General features: G+C 46.5%; 1 protein-coding gene across 6 annotated transcripts in view; it reads left to right on the top strand.

Annotated features, from left to right (window-relative positions):
* sash1b (SAM and SH3 domain containing 1b) overlaps positions 1–14644 on the top strand; it is an 80705-nt gene that overhangs the window by 56691 nt on the left and 9370 nt on the right. For 4 of the 6 annotated variants that reach the window (XM_042072911.1, XM_042072910.1, XM_042072913.1 and 1 more), the window contains exons 2-11: positions 4602–4730; positions 5135–5185; positions 5375–5424; positions 7151–7191; positions 7544–7630; positions 7829–7944; positions 8411–8509; positions 13143–13275; positions 13608–13794; positions 14132–14378. In XM_042072911.1, coding sequence (XP_041928845.1) covers positions 4602–4730; positions 5135–5185; positions 5375–5424; positions 7151–7191; positions 7544–7630; positions 7829–7944; positions 8411–8509; positions 13143–13275; positions 13608–13794; positions 14132–14378 — 1140 coding nt within the window. Of the gene's footprint in view, positions 1–2636; positions 2972–4601; positions 4731–5134; positions 5186–5374; positions 5425–6780; positions 7064–7150; positions 7192–7543; positions 7631–7828; positions 7945–8410; positions 8510–13142; positions 13276–13607; positions 13795–14131; positions 14379–14644 lie in introns of those variants that run through there. The other 2 variants (XM_042072912.1, XM_042072915.1) reach the window with 2 other exon arrangements.

The raw sequence follows: 14644 nt of genomic DNA, 5'->3' as shown, positions 1-14644 counted from the left end.
GTGTTCTTGAACCATGAACTGAATGGGGCCTCTCAAACCACTGGCTTGAAACAGATTATGATCTACCCAACAGGGCCTGGTACACATGAGAGCCTTCACTATGGAGACAATTAGCCATCTTTGAAGTAACTAGCCCAAACAATTTGAAATTGCATTACAAATTGGTCTTTCATAACTCAACCTCTTCAAGCAAGTACCAGAGTATGTCTTCTTATTGTCCGATATAGGATAAACAATGGCATGCACTGTATGTTTACTATTACTCATGGCCAATTGACCATGGTGTTTTTCAGCATGCTCAACTGCATGCATGATTGGCTTGGGCCTGGGGGAGGGTCACTGACGTCCTCCTCTGATGTCCAGGGCCAAGATGGTGCCTCAGATGTGCTCTCTAGTGCCTGACTCTCAGCCTTGCACCCCGTGCCATCAGCCAGACTGCATGTGGCTGCTGTTTTTTTTTCTCCTTGTGCTCTTAAGCGAGGCTCGAAGCATCGAAGAAAGAGCCACACATCGCAGACAAAGCGCTGGTCACGTGATCGTGGGGTAGGGTGGGGTGGGATGAGATTGGGGCGGGGTGATAATGGGGTAGTTTCTGTGTGGAGACTGAGCTGAATAGCCCCGCGTGGTGCGTCACAGGGGCAGCTCTCTACTCCACGGCCTGGCCAGCGCTGCCACATCTCCTGCTGCTCTGACTCCGGGGCATGTCGCTCCAGACCGCCACATGAATGGCCCTCTTTCATAGCACACAGCCCCGCGATCAGATCGTGTGTGGATGTGGATGTCCGTGTGCGTGTGTGGATGTCACTGGGTTACAGCACTTTGTCCCGCAGAAGCCCAGGAATTTGCATGCAGACAGAGCCAGTGGTGTGAAGGCAATCCCTTGTCTTTTAAAACGCAGGCCAAGATGGAGGCCCACTGATCAGACCTCTGGGTGCCTCCATAAACAGTGGTTAAGCTGGTCAGCGACAGCTACCAATTTGTTTTTCACCATTTATTTCCAATGTATTAACATTGGCTTTGTATTTTAGATTGTGTGGCTACAACCGATGTCCTTATGGTGTCTCCATTGCAGATCAGGGCTGCTAGTGTCATGGCTGAATAGTGTATTAGTGTTTGCCGTCTACTCACCAGCCTGTTGCAGCTTTTTCACCTTAGATTCTGTAAGTGTCATACTCGGAGGTGGACATCCCGGATTCAGAAAGTAAAAGTCCTGCCAAGTATTTGATCCAACCATTTAGTAAACCAGCTCATTCTAATTAGCAGCCAGGTAGATCAGATAATAAGTGATATCCCCTGTGTTAAGGGGATATAATAATATATGGCAGGACTTTTACTTTCTGGAAACCGGGATGTCCGCCTCTGCATATAGTGTATTTGCTCTACAGCACACAGACACACTGCCCAGTGGACATTTGTGTGGTCTTTTGCTTATGCTTACATGTGTGTCTGTCCCTGTCCCTCTAAGGACAATGCCACAGTGTCTGCAGTCTCTATATCCATGACATCCAGCCACCCAGTGACTTGCCTGAGGGATGGTAAACTACATTGAGTAGAACCATTACAGCTTAAGAGCTTAACTTTCCAGTGCCATAATCAGTGGACAGTTAGTCCAGACCTTAGAAGTGGTTGTCAAATCTGACATCGTCCCTTTTGTTCCAGGAAGCATCACCATGAAGGGTAGATCGGGTAAAGCAAATGTGACAAAGTGAAGTTCAAAGGCAGTGCTGAAATGTTATTTGGGTATGCACATGTCTGTATGCATGACAACACAGTTTATGCTGTATGCAGACAAACACATCCTTAGTTGCTGTATTCAGTTTTACACAAGAAAAAAATTAGGCTCGGGGAAGTTTGAACTAATTTGGCGTGTGTTTTTCTCTCCTGCGAGGTGTTGTGGATCTGTCTCCCCACAGTGCCTGGCTGGCAGAATGGGCTCCTCTTTATTAGCTTGCTCTAGGGGGTGAATTGATGCAGGACATCACGCAGCTCTCTCTCTGCTCCAGTTAGCTGAATTTGATGAGTGTGGATGGAGGGAGCAGAGGCAGAAGTACCTCGCTGTGATGATTTGTAAAAGTGAAAAATATTATGTTACTGCGTTATGACTGCATGGTTTGTTGACTGCTTACCTAAGAGAGCATTCAGAGAGTTTTGTTTATTTTCCATTTATAATAGACCAGTGGCGCTATATCATTTTACCTTTAAATAGATGTAAGTTGACTTCAAAAGCGGCAATGACTCGTTTTACAGTAAAGGGAGGACATGTTTTTATAATAAACAAGCCCATTCATAAATCCATAAAACATTGGATTCCTTCTAACAAAAGCATAGTTTGTATGACTGTATTCTGTGAGGATCTCGACTTTTGTCCAGAATAGCGAACCTGGCATAAAGGCCTGATAAGCACATTTGTCATAAACTTAGTGCAACGTTTAGGCTACAATAGCTGGACATTTTTGGAGCATTCCGTTTAGGCTATTTTACTGCATCCTACAAAAATGCTTTGCTTTTCAAACATTCAGTAGCCTGCTTCTGTGCTGGTACGCGATGTGTGTTATTATGGTGGCTACCATGGGTGGGCAGTCTAAGTTGGAAAAGAGCAAAATATAGGCAAGTCCGGGGATGGAGCAGGTCCGAGACGCATGTGGTCGCTCAGAACAGTGTTGCTCAGATGTTGACAATTTTACCACTCGTCGGCAAAGTCTTTTTACATGTAGCCTACATTTATTCTGATACTTCTAACGCGACTTAGAATCGATTTACTTTCGGGAGGCAAGGAGCGGGACTTTTGTTTTTAAATTAGTATTCAGCAACTTTGCAGGTGATGCCTATTGTCAGCTGAAGTTGCGTGTCACAGGAAATTTGGTGGCTGCTTGTAGTCATGGAGGAGGATGGGGCTGCTGCTAAGAGTTATCCTGCGTCTTACGTTTCTGACAGCTTTTGTAGTGTATGGACCGATGTTATGAATCTGCTGGTAAGTTAGAGGACTTTTTTTCTCGTTTGATCACACACTGTTTGGGGGCTACAGATTCAGAAGTGTTAGCGTCCGTTTAAAGTGAACTTTAAATTAACCTACCTGAATAGTTTTCCATCGTGACCCTTTCTCAAAATCATAAAAGAAATAACGAGTTGCCATTCATATGGGACCATCGTATGGTTTTATACCCACCATACTGTAGGGTAGAATATGTTCACAAACAGTGGAAATACTGAAAAATTCACAGAAACAACCTTGAGGCAGGCTAAGTTCTTGTGGTAGGAATAACAATCCCCTTGGTTTGCACCACTTATGTAGCAATATTATCATTATCATGTCATAACCAATGCTCTTGAATTCTTTCCACTCCAAGGCTCCAGAGTCTTTATCGACCACATGCCTTTCCACAGAGTTTCTGTAAAAAGCACCATTTCTCTCCTCCTCCATTTTCAGTCTGCTTGAAGATGTTATTGTGTTAGTGCCAGGACAGTACAGTTGGTGTAGCCTAATGACAACACATTGTCTGTGGGCAACTGGTAACCCTTGACATTCCACCTCTTGTGCCAGGTGAACAAATGTTTTTGACATTTCTTAAAGGTTACAAGGTGGTCTTGAGGCCATATGCGTCTGCTTTCAAGGAATGCCAGGTCTAGTCCTCTAGCTGCATTGACTGGAAGTTCTACAATCACAGCCTGCTTCTCTCAGATGCTCACCAGGCATGTCCAATTGGACATGAAGTGCCTCACACAGGGCTTGTCATTATATCTCTTCCCCTAAAATGCACACCATCATCTCTGCCATGATGTTCCACACACTTTGCCTCGCAGGCAAACCTGGCCGGTGGTCCTCAAGATTATGGATGTGATACACACGTCCGCGTGTCTGAAAGGTTCTGTGATGGTCCTGTGTCATACTTGAAAGCATGGATTGGTTCTGTAACACGGAGGTCATTGGGGGCACGCAGTACAATGTGAGGAAGTGGATGCCTGTGGCAGACACTGCTGGATGTGTTCTCGAGTTGCCCGGTGAGATTTATGGATGAAGGAATTCAGAAGAGGCTTGAGAGGGGGTAACTGCGTCACGGCCCCGTCTGGATTCACAGCTGAGTGCAACTCAACTGTGTGTGTGCTCTCTGTGTGTGTGGGGGGGTGTACATTGTTTTCATTATTGTTGAAACTTATCCACTCTACTGTTTTTGAGAATGATTGATATGTCCAGCAGCAAGTTTCAGCAGCTTGGCAAATAGTCTCTGCGTTAACTTTTCAGCTTGTGGCAGAAGTATTATATTGTGTGTACCTGTGAGGAATTGAGCTGGTTTGTTTGCGTGAGGGGACAGAGGTTTTAGTGCCGGACTCTTAGTGGAAATATTCAAATGCGGCTTTTTGCAGAATTTCCACTTAAAAACCAAAAGTTAAACGTGACTTCTGCCCAGAGGACAATTGAAGACCTCTTCCTCGAACATGCAACCATGGCATTTCCTGTAATAGCCCACTATTACTTTCTGTTTGTGGTGTGTGTGTGTGTGTGTGTACGTGCGTGTGTGTGTGTGTTGTTTGGGTTGTTTTACTGAGATTCTTTTTGTATGTTCTGATGAGCATGTGTTTGTACTTTGTCTCATCTCTTAAAGGATGGCTCTCTTGGGAACATTGAGGATCTGGCACAGGAGTACTCCGAATACTACAGCACCTCTTACAGCGACGTATGCAACAGGATGGACGAGCTACGCAAGCGCAAGGTGGCGCAGGACACTGAAACGGTACAGATGCTCGTGTGTGTGTGTCTGTGTCTGTGTGTGTGTGTGTGTGTGTGTGTGTGTGTGTGTGTGTGTGCGTGTGTGTGTGTGTGTGTGAGAGAGAGTGAGAGACAGACAAATAGAGAAAGAGTACTGTGTGTTTGTACTGTAAATGTGTTGCACAGCTGGTTTAATTCACAGCATATATTAAACACCAAAACAAAGCATTCCAGTCCGTCCTTATGGATTTAATGCATCCCTGCTCAATGCCCTCGATTGTGCGTTAATGCAGAACATTCATATATTTTGAAATGTGGGACTCCTGAGACACCCCTAAGCTCACACTCTTCTCTTCTCTTCTCTTCTCTTCTCTCTTCTCTTCTCTCCTCTCCTCTTCTCTCTTCTCTCCTCCTCCCTTTGTTCTGCAGGCCAAGATTGAGCCCATCTCAACCTCTCTGCAGCTGAGATCAGAAATACAGGTAAGTCACCGCAGGACAAAATGCATAAAATAAACAAACGTAAAAAATAAGTCAGTGAAATTAGCATATCATATTCCTGAAGATATTGAGTAATATGTGAATTGCTATAGGAGACTGTGTTGATGTGGCTTTATGTGGCTTTAGTTTTAGTGTTTTGTGTGATCTGAGTGTGTGTGTGCATCCCCACAGGAATCGCTGGGCTTCAACAGTGCCATGTCCACCCCAGAGACTGAGAGAAAGTAAGCATCCTCTGAACCACAATCTGTCAACCAGGAATCACCTGTATGAATAATCACATATACTCCATCTTTTCAGAATGGGTATTCTTTGCGTGTAGTTTGTCTAAAGGACATGTTAGGTGTGCTTTGCTGACTTTTTTAAGTAGTCAGTCCCAGCTGAAGCCAGGATTACTCAGTCAGGGCTGCTAGCCATCCCAGCTTGTTCTGGCAACCTCCAAATATGTACTGTATTGCTTTGAGAATCACACTGCTGACCAGCATCTCAACCCAACATCCTTTCAGCATGTGGAAATGGGGCTCTGTGCATTTCCTACTGACCCTTCAGATGGCCTCTTAGCTTAGCCCCTTACACACACATACACATACACATACACACACACACACACACACACAAATACACACACACACATACACACACACACACACACACACACACACACACACACACACACACACACACACACACAGTCTACTTCCTTCCTGTGATTGTGTGCGCGGGGGATACTTCTGCTACTGAAGTGCTGGGTGGGGGGTGAGGTGGTTGTGATGATAAGTAGTCTTGTCACTGGGGTGAGGTACAATGGGTCACACGCATTGATATAGTCCGTCCTGTGTGTGTGTGTGTGTGTGTGTGTGTGTGTGTGTGTGTGTTGGGGGATGTCATGTATGCCAATTGTTGATAAGGAGACAGGGAGGGCTGTTGGAAAGCCCCTTAATGCAGGTGTACTCATGTAGGGTCACTGTCCATGACCCAAGAAACCATGACACAGCCATGGTCACTGAATCACCGTTGTTCCCAATGATTCATCCTGGATGATACGGAAATCTGCTGCGCAATCATGAGGGTTAGTGAGGGGTTGTTTTATAATAGTACAAGAAGTTTATGTTATCATTGTATTGAAAGACTTGAATGCCTAAGATACATAACATAAGCAAACTCAAACCTAAAACACATAAGCAAGCTCAAACCTAAAACACATATAAGCAAGCTCAAACCTAAAACACATAAGCAAGCTCAAACCTAAATCACATAAATTCTAACTGTGTCAACCTCTCCTTTCACTATTTGGACAAAAAGACCAGGCTTATACATCCAGATGCAGACTACTCTTTTTTAGATGTGTTTAGGCAACAAGAGCGCTCTTGTGAAATGACTGGGGTGAACTTTAGTCACCTTCACCTGTTACCCCGAGCAAGCATGCGCCCTCACCTGGCCAGCCCGTGTCCCTGCAGGCCTGAGGGGGAGTGATAGTCGCTAACCTCAGCAGCATGCGTCAGCTGAGCGCGAGAGGAATGCGCGCGGTGAAAAGCGGTGGCCCGCGTGTGAAAAGCCCCTATTGTTGCAGGGGAGCCCCGGCCAAAGCTGTCACATCCCAGCCAGCGGACAACAAGCCCCCGCGCCACAGCACACAGGAACCCACAGGAAAGGGACAGAGCCAGGGAGGGAAAGAGCAAAGAGAGGGAATGTGTGTGAGGCCAAGGGAGAGAAGGAGGTGAAGCGTTTGAGGACGAAAAGAAGAAGAGAGAGAAAGAGAGACAGAGAGAGGGTGGAGTGAGGGAGGCGAGGAAGAAGATTTTTTTGTTTCTGTGGACTGAGAGATGACCGGAGCAGAATGAGGAGAATAGTGTTGGAGAACAGGTGATGGGACATAGAAGTGGCTGAGTTTGTGTTCCATCAAAGTTTTGGTGCATTTGAGTAACACCTTGTTTGTTGGGTTGTTTGTAGGCTGTCTATGCACAAGTCCAGTTCTGAGGATGGCATAGGAGGTAAGCTTACTCTCTTATTTTTGTGTATTTGTGTGCGTGTGTTTGTGTGTGCGTGTGTGTGTGTGTGTGTGTGTGAGAGAGAGAGAGAGTGTGAAGTGTGTCTGCATGAATTGTGTGTGCATGAGCACATAGTTGATTGTTGCCTATAATAAAAGCTTCCGATGACAGATCTTGCCATATCCATTTCAGGAACATTAACTTTACAGACTGTCAGTGTTGTTATATTTGATAGCCTATTTTGCTGCCAACTGCTGACTATCCTGTCTTTAAAAATACCCAGCAGTTGGCCCCCTTAATTCAGTGTCCTCATCCATCAAGTCTTAGCTTACCCCAACCAATTCTCCCCTTGCAGGAAAAGCTGACAGCAGAAAGAAGAACAAATCTTTTTGGCAGAATTTCCGCAAGTCGCAGAAGGGAGCTGGAAGACAAATGTCAAAAGGTGCATCTCATGCTTACTCTTGCAAATAACTGTTCTGGGCACAGCCATATGAGAACCTTTAACCCTCTGCAGCACTAGCTGATATGGCCCCCACAGTGACCTTTCTGTGTGTGTCAAGTGCAAAACTTGTTGTTGTTGTTGTTGGTGGAGGTGATGATGGAGAAGGTGGTGTTGTGACCTATGACCTTTGTGGCCCAGGCGGGGAGGACCTGGGCTTCGTGGCCAGTGAGATCACCATGAGTGATGAAGAGCGGATCCAGCTGATGATGATGGTGAAGGAGCGGATGATCACTGTGGAGGAGGCTCTCGCACGGGTAGGAGCATGCTGACGCAGCCTGCCACATGAGCATGACTGATAACAGGAGAACTTGCTCACTAACAAACCCATATCAGCTGGGTTTTTTTTTATCTTTTTACATTCCTTGTGGTGATTTTTTGCAAATGCATGCACACTTTTTCCACAGCCTACCTTCCATTTTTGTACCCCTATAAAAGCCTTGTAGCATTTTATATCAGTACTTGTGCCTTTTTCATTTCTACTGCATGTGTTTCTATGTAATTTTACAGCTTCATTATGGCTAATGCCATTCATAGATCAGCTATTCTCCTGTTAAAAGAGCCCATTGTTTTCATTCCTCTCTTGAGAACACAATATTGGTCTGTGTTTGTGTCTTTGTCTGCCTTGTCTGCCCCTTAGTTTATGAATAGTGAAAAAGAGTCAATCAATCAGTGGCTCAACCATTCTTCTCCGCTCTCTGTCCTTCTCTCCGTGTTGGCCAGCTGAAGGAGTTTGAGAGCCAGAGCCGCCAGGCGGGCAGCAGCGACATGGCCGAGTGGAACCACAGCTCCAGCCCCTCCATCAACGAGTCCAACAGCAACGTGAGTAGAACCACAGCGTCCAGTCCAGACAATAACAGTTAGCTCAAATAATCACCGCAGAATGAAATATTTAGGGTTCTGGAGATATTATTAGATACCCAGGTTTGTGTTTCTGTCTATGTGGTTGGTCATAGACAGAATTTGAGACTTAAACAAAAAAAAACGTACATCGACTCATATCGAAATTGAATGACGAACATCCAGTAAACGAGGGATTGCGTGCATCATCTGGTCAAGCATGCTGGCTCATATTGATGTCCCTGGTAAGGGATCTGTGTGAAGCTGTCCAGCTGTGCTGCAGCATGCTCCACACTGCCTAGACAGTAGATGAGAAGACTGACCTCTGGACAGCTCCATCCAACAAGCACAGAGTGACGATGCATTAGACACTGACCCAGCTGCTGGTGTTTGTTGGAGATGGTAGGTGTTAGTCCGGGCAGTATGCAAGCACCTCAAGATCTCCTAGACTGAGCTAACAGTGAAAAGATAAACATCAGAGAAAAGATGTTGTGATGAGGCCTCCTACAGACTTGAGGTTCCCTAAGGGACACTACTACACTACTAGGCCTACACTCGTGTTCACAGAGGATGCAAAAGCACTGAAGGCTGAGCACAGCTCGGGGGTCTTCTCTCACTGGCAGGCCCCTGTTTGTGTGTTGGTGTTTGGGACTGCAGGAGCGATGACCTGTGATGAGTGTTACCATATGGCCCTCCAATCCCAACATACACATGCCATGTCTGGCTTTATCTCAGCTCCAGTACCTCCATTTTGTTTTGCTCTGTTTTTCTACGCATCTCTGTAGAGCTCCCCTCTCTCTGTGTGCTGGTGGCCTCTCTCTTTCTCTCACACATAAATAAACACACACACACACACACATACATACACACACACACACACATACACACACACACACTGGTACGCAGGGTCCTCTCTCTCTCCCAGTGGCTGGGCCTGCAGGCTGTGTTTGTATTCATGTGGCTGAAAGCTGAAAGCTCTGGCCCCCATTGTGCTGCAGTGGGAGCTGAATGCAGGCCTGAGCCTCTGTTCTGCAGCCCGCAGCTCTTTTCCTGCGGGGGGAGAGAGAGGGGTGGTGGTGGTGGTGGTGGTGGTGGTGGGGGGGGGGGGGGGTCCGCTTTCACATCGCTCCGCTCAACTCCCTCTCTCCATCGCATTCTCAGTTCATCAGTCCCTCTGTTTTTCTCACAGTGGTGGTCTACTGGTCTCCTTCATACTCTATTTGTTGTGGCATCCGGCCATCATATTGAGGCTCTGTCCTCCTGTTCATCAGTTGTTAGCTCTCCTCCACTCTGCTCTGTTTTCACTCTGTTCATCTCTCTCTCTCTCTCTCTCATTGTTGTCTCTCATAGAGGATTTTTGTCTTTGTCCATTCTGCCTCTCGTAAACACTTTCCCTCCATCTTCACAATTTCCATCTCTCTCTTCATCCCTCTTTGCATCCATCCATCTCTGTTTCTCCTCCCTGCCTCGTGCGCTACCTTTCTTTTCTCCATCCGTCTCTCTCTCCTGTCCCCTGGCAAACACCGTGCAGAGAATGAAGAAGCAGTTTGTCTCTGGTTTGCTCGCCTCATTTTTCCACCGCGTGTGTGTGTGTGTGTGTGTGTGTGTGTGTGTGTGTGTGACCTGTATGTGAGGACACTGGTAATTGTATACCCATCTGGAATGTAGCAATTATGTGGCCACGCTCGTCATGACCCAGCGGCATAGCTGTGACATTAGTCTCTTTTGGAAGATGAATGCCACGGAGGCCCGGCAGTGAGCCCGGCCTGCTAGTCTGTGCCAGCCGTTAGCGAGCGCTAGGCAAAGGACCATTCATCTCAGTGCGGTGGCCGTTAGCATTAGTGTGCTAGCACTCTGGCGGACCAAGCCAGCAGAGCTCTGTGGGTGAAGTCATGCGGCAGTGGTGTGTGGATGTTTGTTTGTGTGTGTGTGTGTGTGTTGTGAGTGTTTCTGCTGACATGGCATCATTATGTAACTGATTCCTGGTTAGGTCTTTGTGTAACCATGTCAGTGTTGCCATTCTCTCTCTCTCTCACTCTCTCTCTGCTCTCTCTCTGTTCTCTCTCTCTCCTCTCTCTCCCCCTGATCGTATCTCACCCCTCAGGCCATTTTGAATTGTTTTGGCGAGGGCATGAGGTAGCGCTCACACACTGGAATTCCTCAGTAGAGTAGCACCCAAAACCGCATGTTACCTTTTGTTCTGCTGCTGTTTGGGAATACTCACAGTGATGTATTCTTCCACAACCAGGCTACCGGCCACATTCCTAACAAGAACAGGGGGCTGGTTCTCACACACTGTGTAGACAATCTGTGGAGGGGGAAATGTGAAACAACAAAATACTCTATAATGTCAGCTAGCTGTTACATTTGGTTTACTGCAACAAAAAAGGGAACGAAAACTGTACCGCAACAAATATTTCTAAATGTAAGGCTGATCAATTGAGAAACTGAAAGCAGCTGACAGTTTTTTTATTAGACCATAGCAGGTAGGTTGTCAACATAGATCCTCTTTTTGGTCATAACACTTATTTATTTGTATGTACACAAAAATATCACTCAGACGTGACCTTTTTAACACACGTTTCCTCAAGTGAGCTCTAGAAACCTCCATAGGTCATCATCGTCTCTGCTCGCTGATTCTCAGACCCCGCTCTGTATCTCGCTCTCAGCACACCACCTGTGCTGTCGCAGCAGTGACCCACCGAGCTATAGAGAGTGGTTTATATCTGTATTTCCGAGAGATAAAACCTTATTTAACCACGGGGCACAAGAATAGCCTGCGCACGGGGTTCTCATTCTGCTCACTGTGGAAACCACAGAGAGGCTGCTTATAGCCACTGCTGGGAAACACATTGCGCTGCTAGACTCATGTGCTGTGGGGGGTGGGGTGTTCAGGGCTGCGCTGCCACAAACATTTAAAACTGTGTGTGAGCTTTTTTTTTTGTCAACATAAATATTTGATGACCCGTATCAGGCAGAAGCTTCCAGAAAAGGTGCCCCTATCAGGCGCGAAAGGGAAGGGAAGAGCGGGCAAGTGGATGTGCTGACCTCTGAGAAGAACCAGAGGTCACTGGCTGTGTGTTTGCGAACACAAATCCACCAGTTAGTACTACAGAGTCGGACAGCTGAACGTGGGCGGAATAGGGGCAGATAACCCCCAAGGCCTCTCGCTTGGCCTTGGCTTGGCCAAGCTTGCTGAGGCGTGCTGGTGACTACACACACAGCCCCATGTCTGCTCCTGCTGCTTTGAACCGATGGGAAATGGCAGTATACAGGGTCAAACTTGGGAAGGGATGGCCTTCAGACAACAATATACACAAGTCTGTTCTGATCACATCAACAGAAACAGTCAAAAACTGTAGCAACATGTCCTCAGATTTGGTCAGATTACAGGATTTTAGCCCGATTTTTGCCATGATTTTGTCTTAGTCTATACATTTCCAGCATCGTGCCCAAATGTGAAAGGTCAGGAACAAAGTCGAATTGGAAACATGTCTTGTGACATCAGCGATTTATTGTCTGTGACTCGCCACAACACGACACCACAATGAAAAGTGTAGCTTGTCCACATTTTTGGGAAATCTCCTGACACTGATGACACTGACATTGTGACCGCACTCGATGCGAACGATAAACTACATGATCTTGTAATGTAATGTAATGTAATGTAATGTAATGTGGCCATCTCCCAATGAAGACACAGCACAATTTAATGGTTCTATGATCGTGTGGTCTGACATGGTCAATTTTAAAATATCATCGTAGAAGACAAAACAATTGTGTAATCTGCCCAAGCTATTAAACGTTTGGGTTCCATGGCTGCTTCATAGATCAGATTATTCACTGGCACCACAGACACAGCACAAAGATGGACAATCATGAGCTGTTAATACTGCAAGCATCAATAGAGCCCTGTGCGAATGGCATTTGATTGACAGCTGGCTGTGTGTAGAGGTACACTGCCCAGGATAATGGAGGGGGTGATAATTCATTCCGTTACATAATGCACTATGTATACTGGTGACTCATGCCACTGGCGTCATTTTAAATCAGCACTGTGCCCGTCTCCAAGCCATGCCCTTGCCCACTCTGTATAGGCTGGCGCAGAGGAGTCGGCCATGTTTAAATAAACAGTGTCTGCTGCGCTGCACAGGGAAATTACAAGGTGATCGTCGAACCCAGAATAGACAGCCCACACGTTTCACATGTGAAATGACACGACACATGGAGCTGTTACAGTAAAGTGGAGACCACACCACAGCTCAAGAGGTGGGTCCGAGAACCAGAGGTTATCTTTGGGTGAGGGACTCTCACGACCAACCATGTTCCACCGTGATGGCGTGCGTTTCAGTATCCGAGACCGATCTGTTGCATGCAAAGCAAACACAACAACAGACTTCTGTAAATAAACTAGACTACATTTTGGTCAGTTTGATTGTACAGCATATTATTGTATATTATGAGCTAGTGAGTCATTATGAGCTACCTCCTCCCCAAACCAGTGTAAATATGTATTTCTTAACAGAATGTTATTTGGTAACAGCGCAGTACCATTTTAGGTCTGTGTGACACTACTGAACAGTGCCTTGATCAGACTCTCACTGTTGTCTTGCAGTCGAGGGAGCAGTCCGACGACGAGCTCGAGGACTCCGTCACATTCCGCAGGCTGCACAAGCTGGTCAACTCTACACGCCGCGTCCGCAAGAAGCTCATCCGCATCGATGAGTCCAAGAAGCCTGGATCTAGAGGTGGGAACCGTCACTGTGATGTCTTACTGCACCTGTGGACATGTACAGATATCAAAGCATCACCTTTAAAACACTCTGGAATACCTATAATAAGGAGCATCATACAAAAAAGTACTTTGTTGTTTTATATAACAAACTCGCACATTGTATTCTAAAAATGCTATTTATAGCAATGACTGTTTACGGATTTCAGCCTGTCAATGCCTCTCTGTATTTATGTGTATCATGTGAATTAGCCGTATGGCAATTGCATTTAATGTTGTGTTACTAAGTTGGTCCAAAGTGGAGAACTGCTCTTTTAATGTGTTTCCTCTCCATCCCCTCTACCTCAGAGTGTGGCAGCTCAGAGGCCTCTCCCTCCACTGAGGAGGCCACACCCATCTACTCAGGTGTGCAGAGGAAGCTGCTGGTCTCCCAGGGCGACGGGCTGGCCTCAGTGCTGCAGGAGCAGCTCTCGTTGGATGGAGACTCTGACAGCCTGACCACTTCGCCCTCGTCCAGCAGCCTGGACACCTACAGGTACACACCACACCTTGGATCCAAATAATCAGTCAGCACTGACCATATATTTTTCATCCAGTCAGGGCTACAGTATGCAGCCAGGTTTACTTACAGAGTTTGTAAATGGCTGAGAGTCAAATTGTATCTCAGTGATGTATTATGCTGAACAGAGTCAATAACTAGTTTACCAGATCCTACATTTGTGACTGGGATGTTTATTGGTGTTTGTATGTAAACACAAATATTCCAAAGGTTTGATAGGCCAGTGCTGTCGTCGAGTATCTCCATGTCAATAGGAGATGAAAAACCTGAAAACAGTGTAAAGCATGTAGTGTTTCTTCTGTTGCTCCTGTAGCGGTCACAAGCTGATGCGGGCCTTTGGGAAGTCCAACAGCATCGGAGGCCTAGTGGGGACGGGAGGCGTAGCCGGGGGCATGGCGGGCAGAGGAGCGGGCAGCCCCCTGGCTCTGGGCGTACTGGAGGCGGGCAGCGGCTCCTCTTTCTCGGAGGTGGAAGGGGGATGTGAGGACGAGCCCCACGTGATGTCACGCTCTGCCACCGAGGGGGAGATGCGGCGGGGGCTAAACCCCAACTACCACGGGGTGAGTGGCACCACCAGCAATATGGCATGCTAACTGATTTACACACACACACACACACACACACACACACACACACACACACATACATACACACATACATACATACATACATACATACATACATAACAACACACAACATAAGTTTACCATCTACTGTGGCAAACACACACACACACACACACACACACACACACATACATACATACATACATACATACATACATAACAACACACAACATAAGTTTACCATCTACTGTGGCACACAC

The sequence above is a fragment of the Alosa sapidissima genome, chromosome 19 (assembly GCF_018492685.1).
Source record: "Alosa sapidissima isolate fAloSap1 chromosome 19, fAloSap1.pri, whole genome shotgun sequence".
In the NCBI taxonomy this organism is placed as follows: Eukaryota; Metazoa; Chordata; class Actinopteri; order Clupeiformes; family Clupeidae; genus Alosa; species Alosa sapidissima.
Note: the sequence above shows the minus strand (reverse complement) of the source record. Positions and strands in the feature narration are given on the sequence as shown.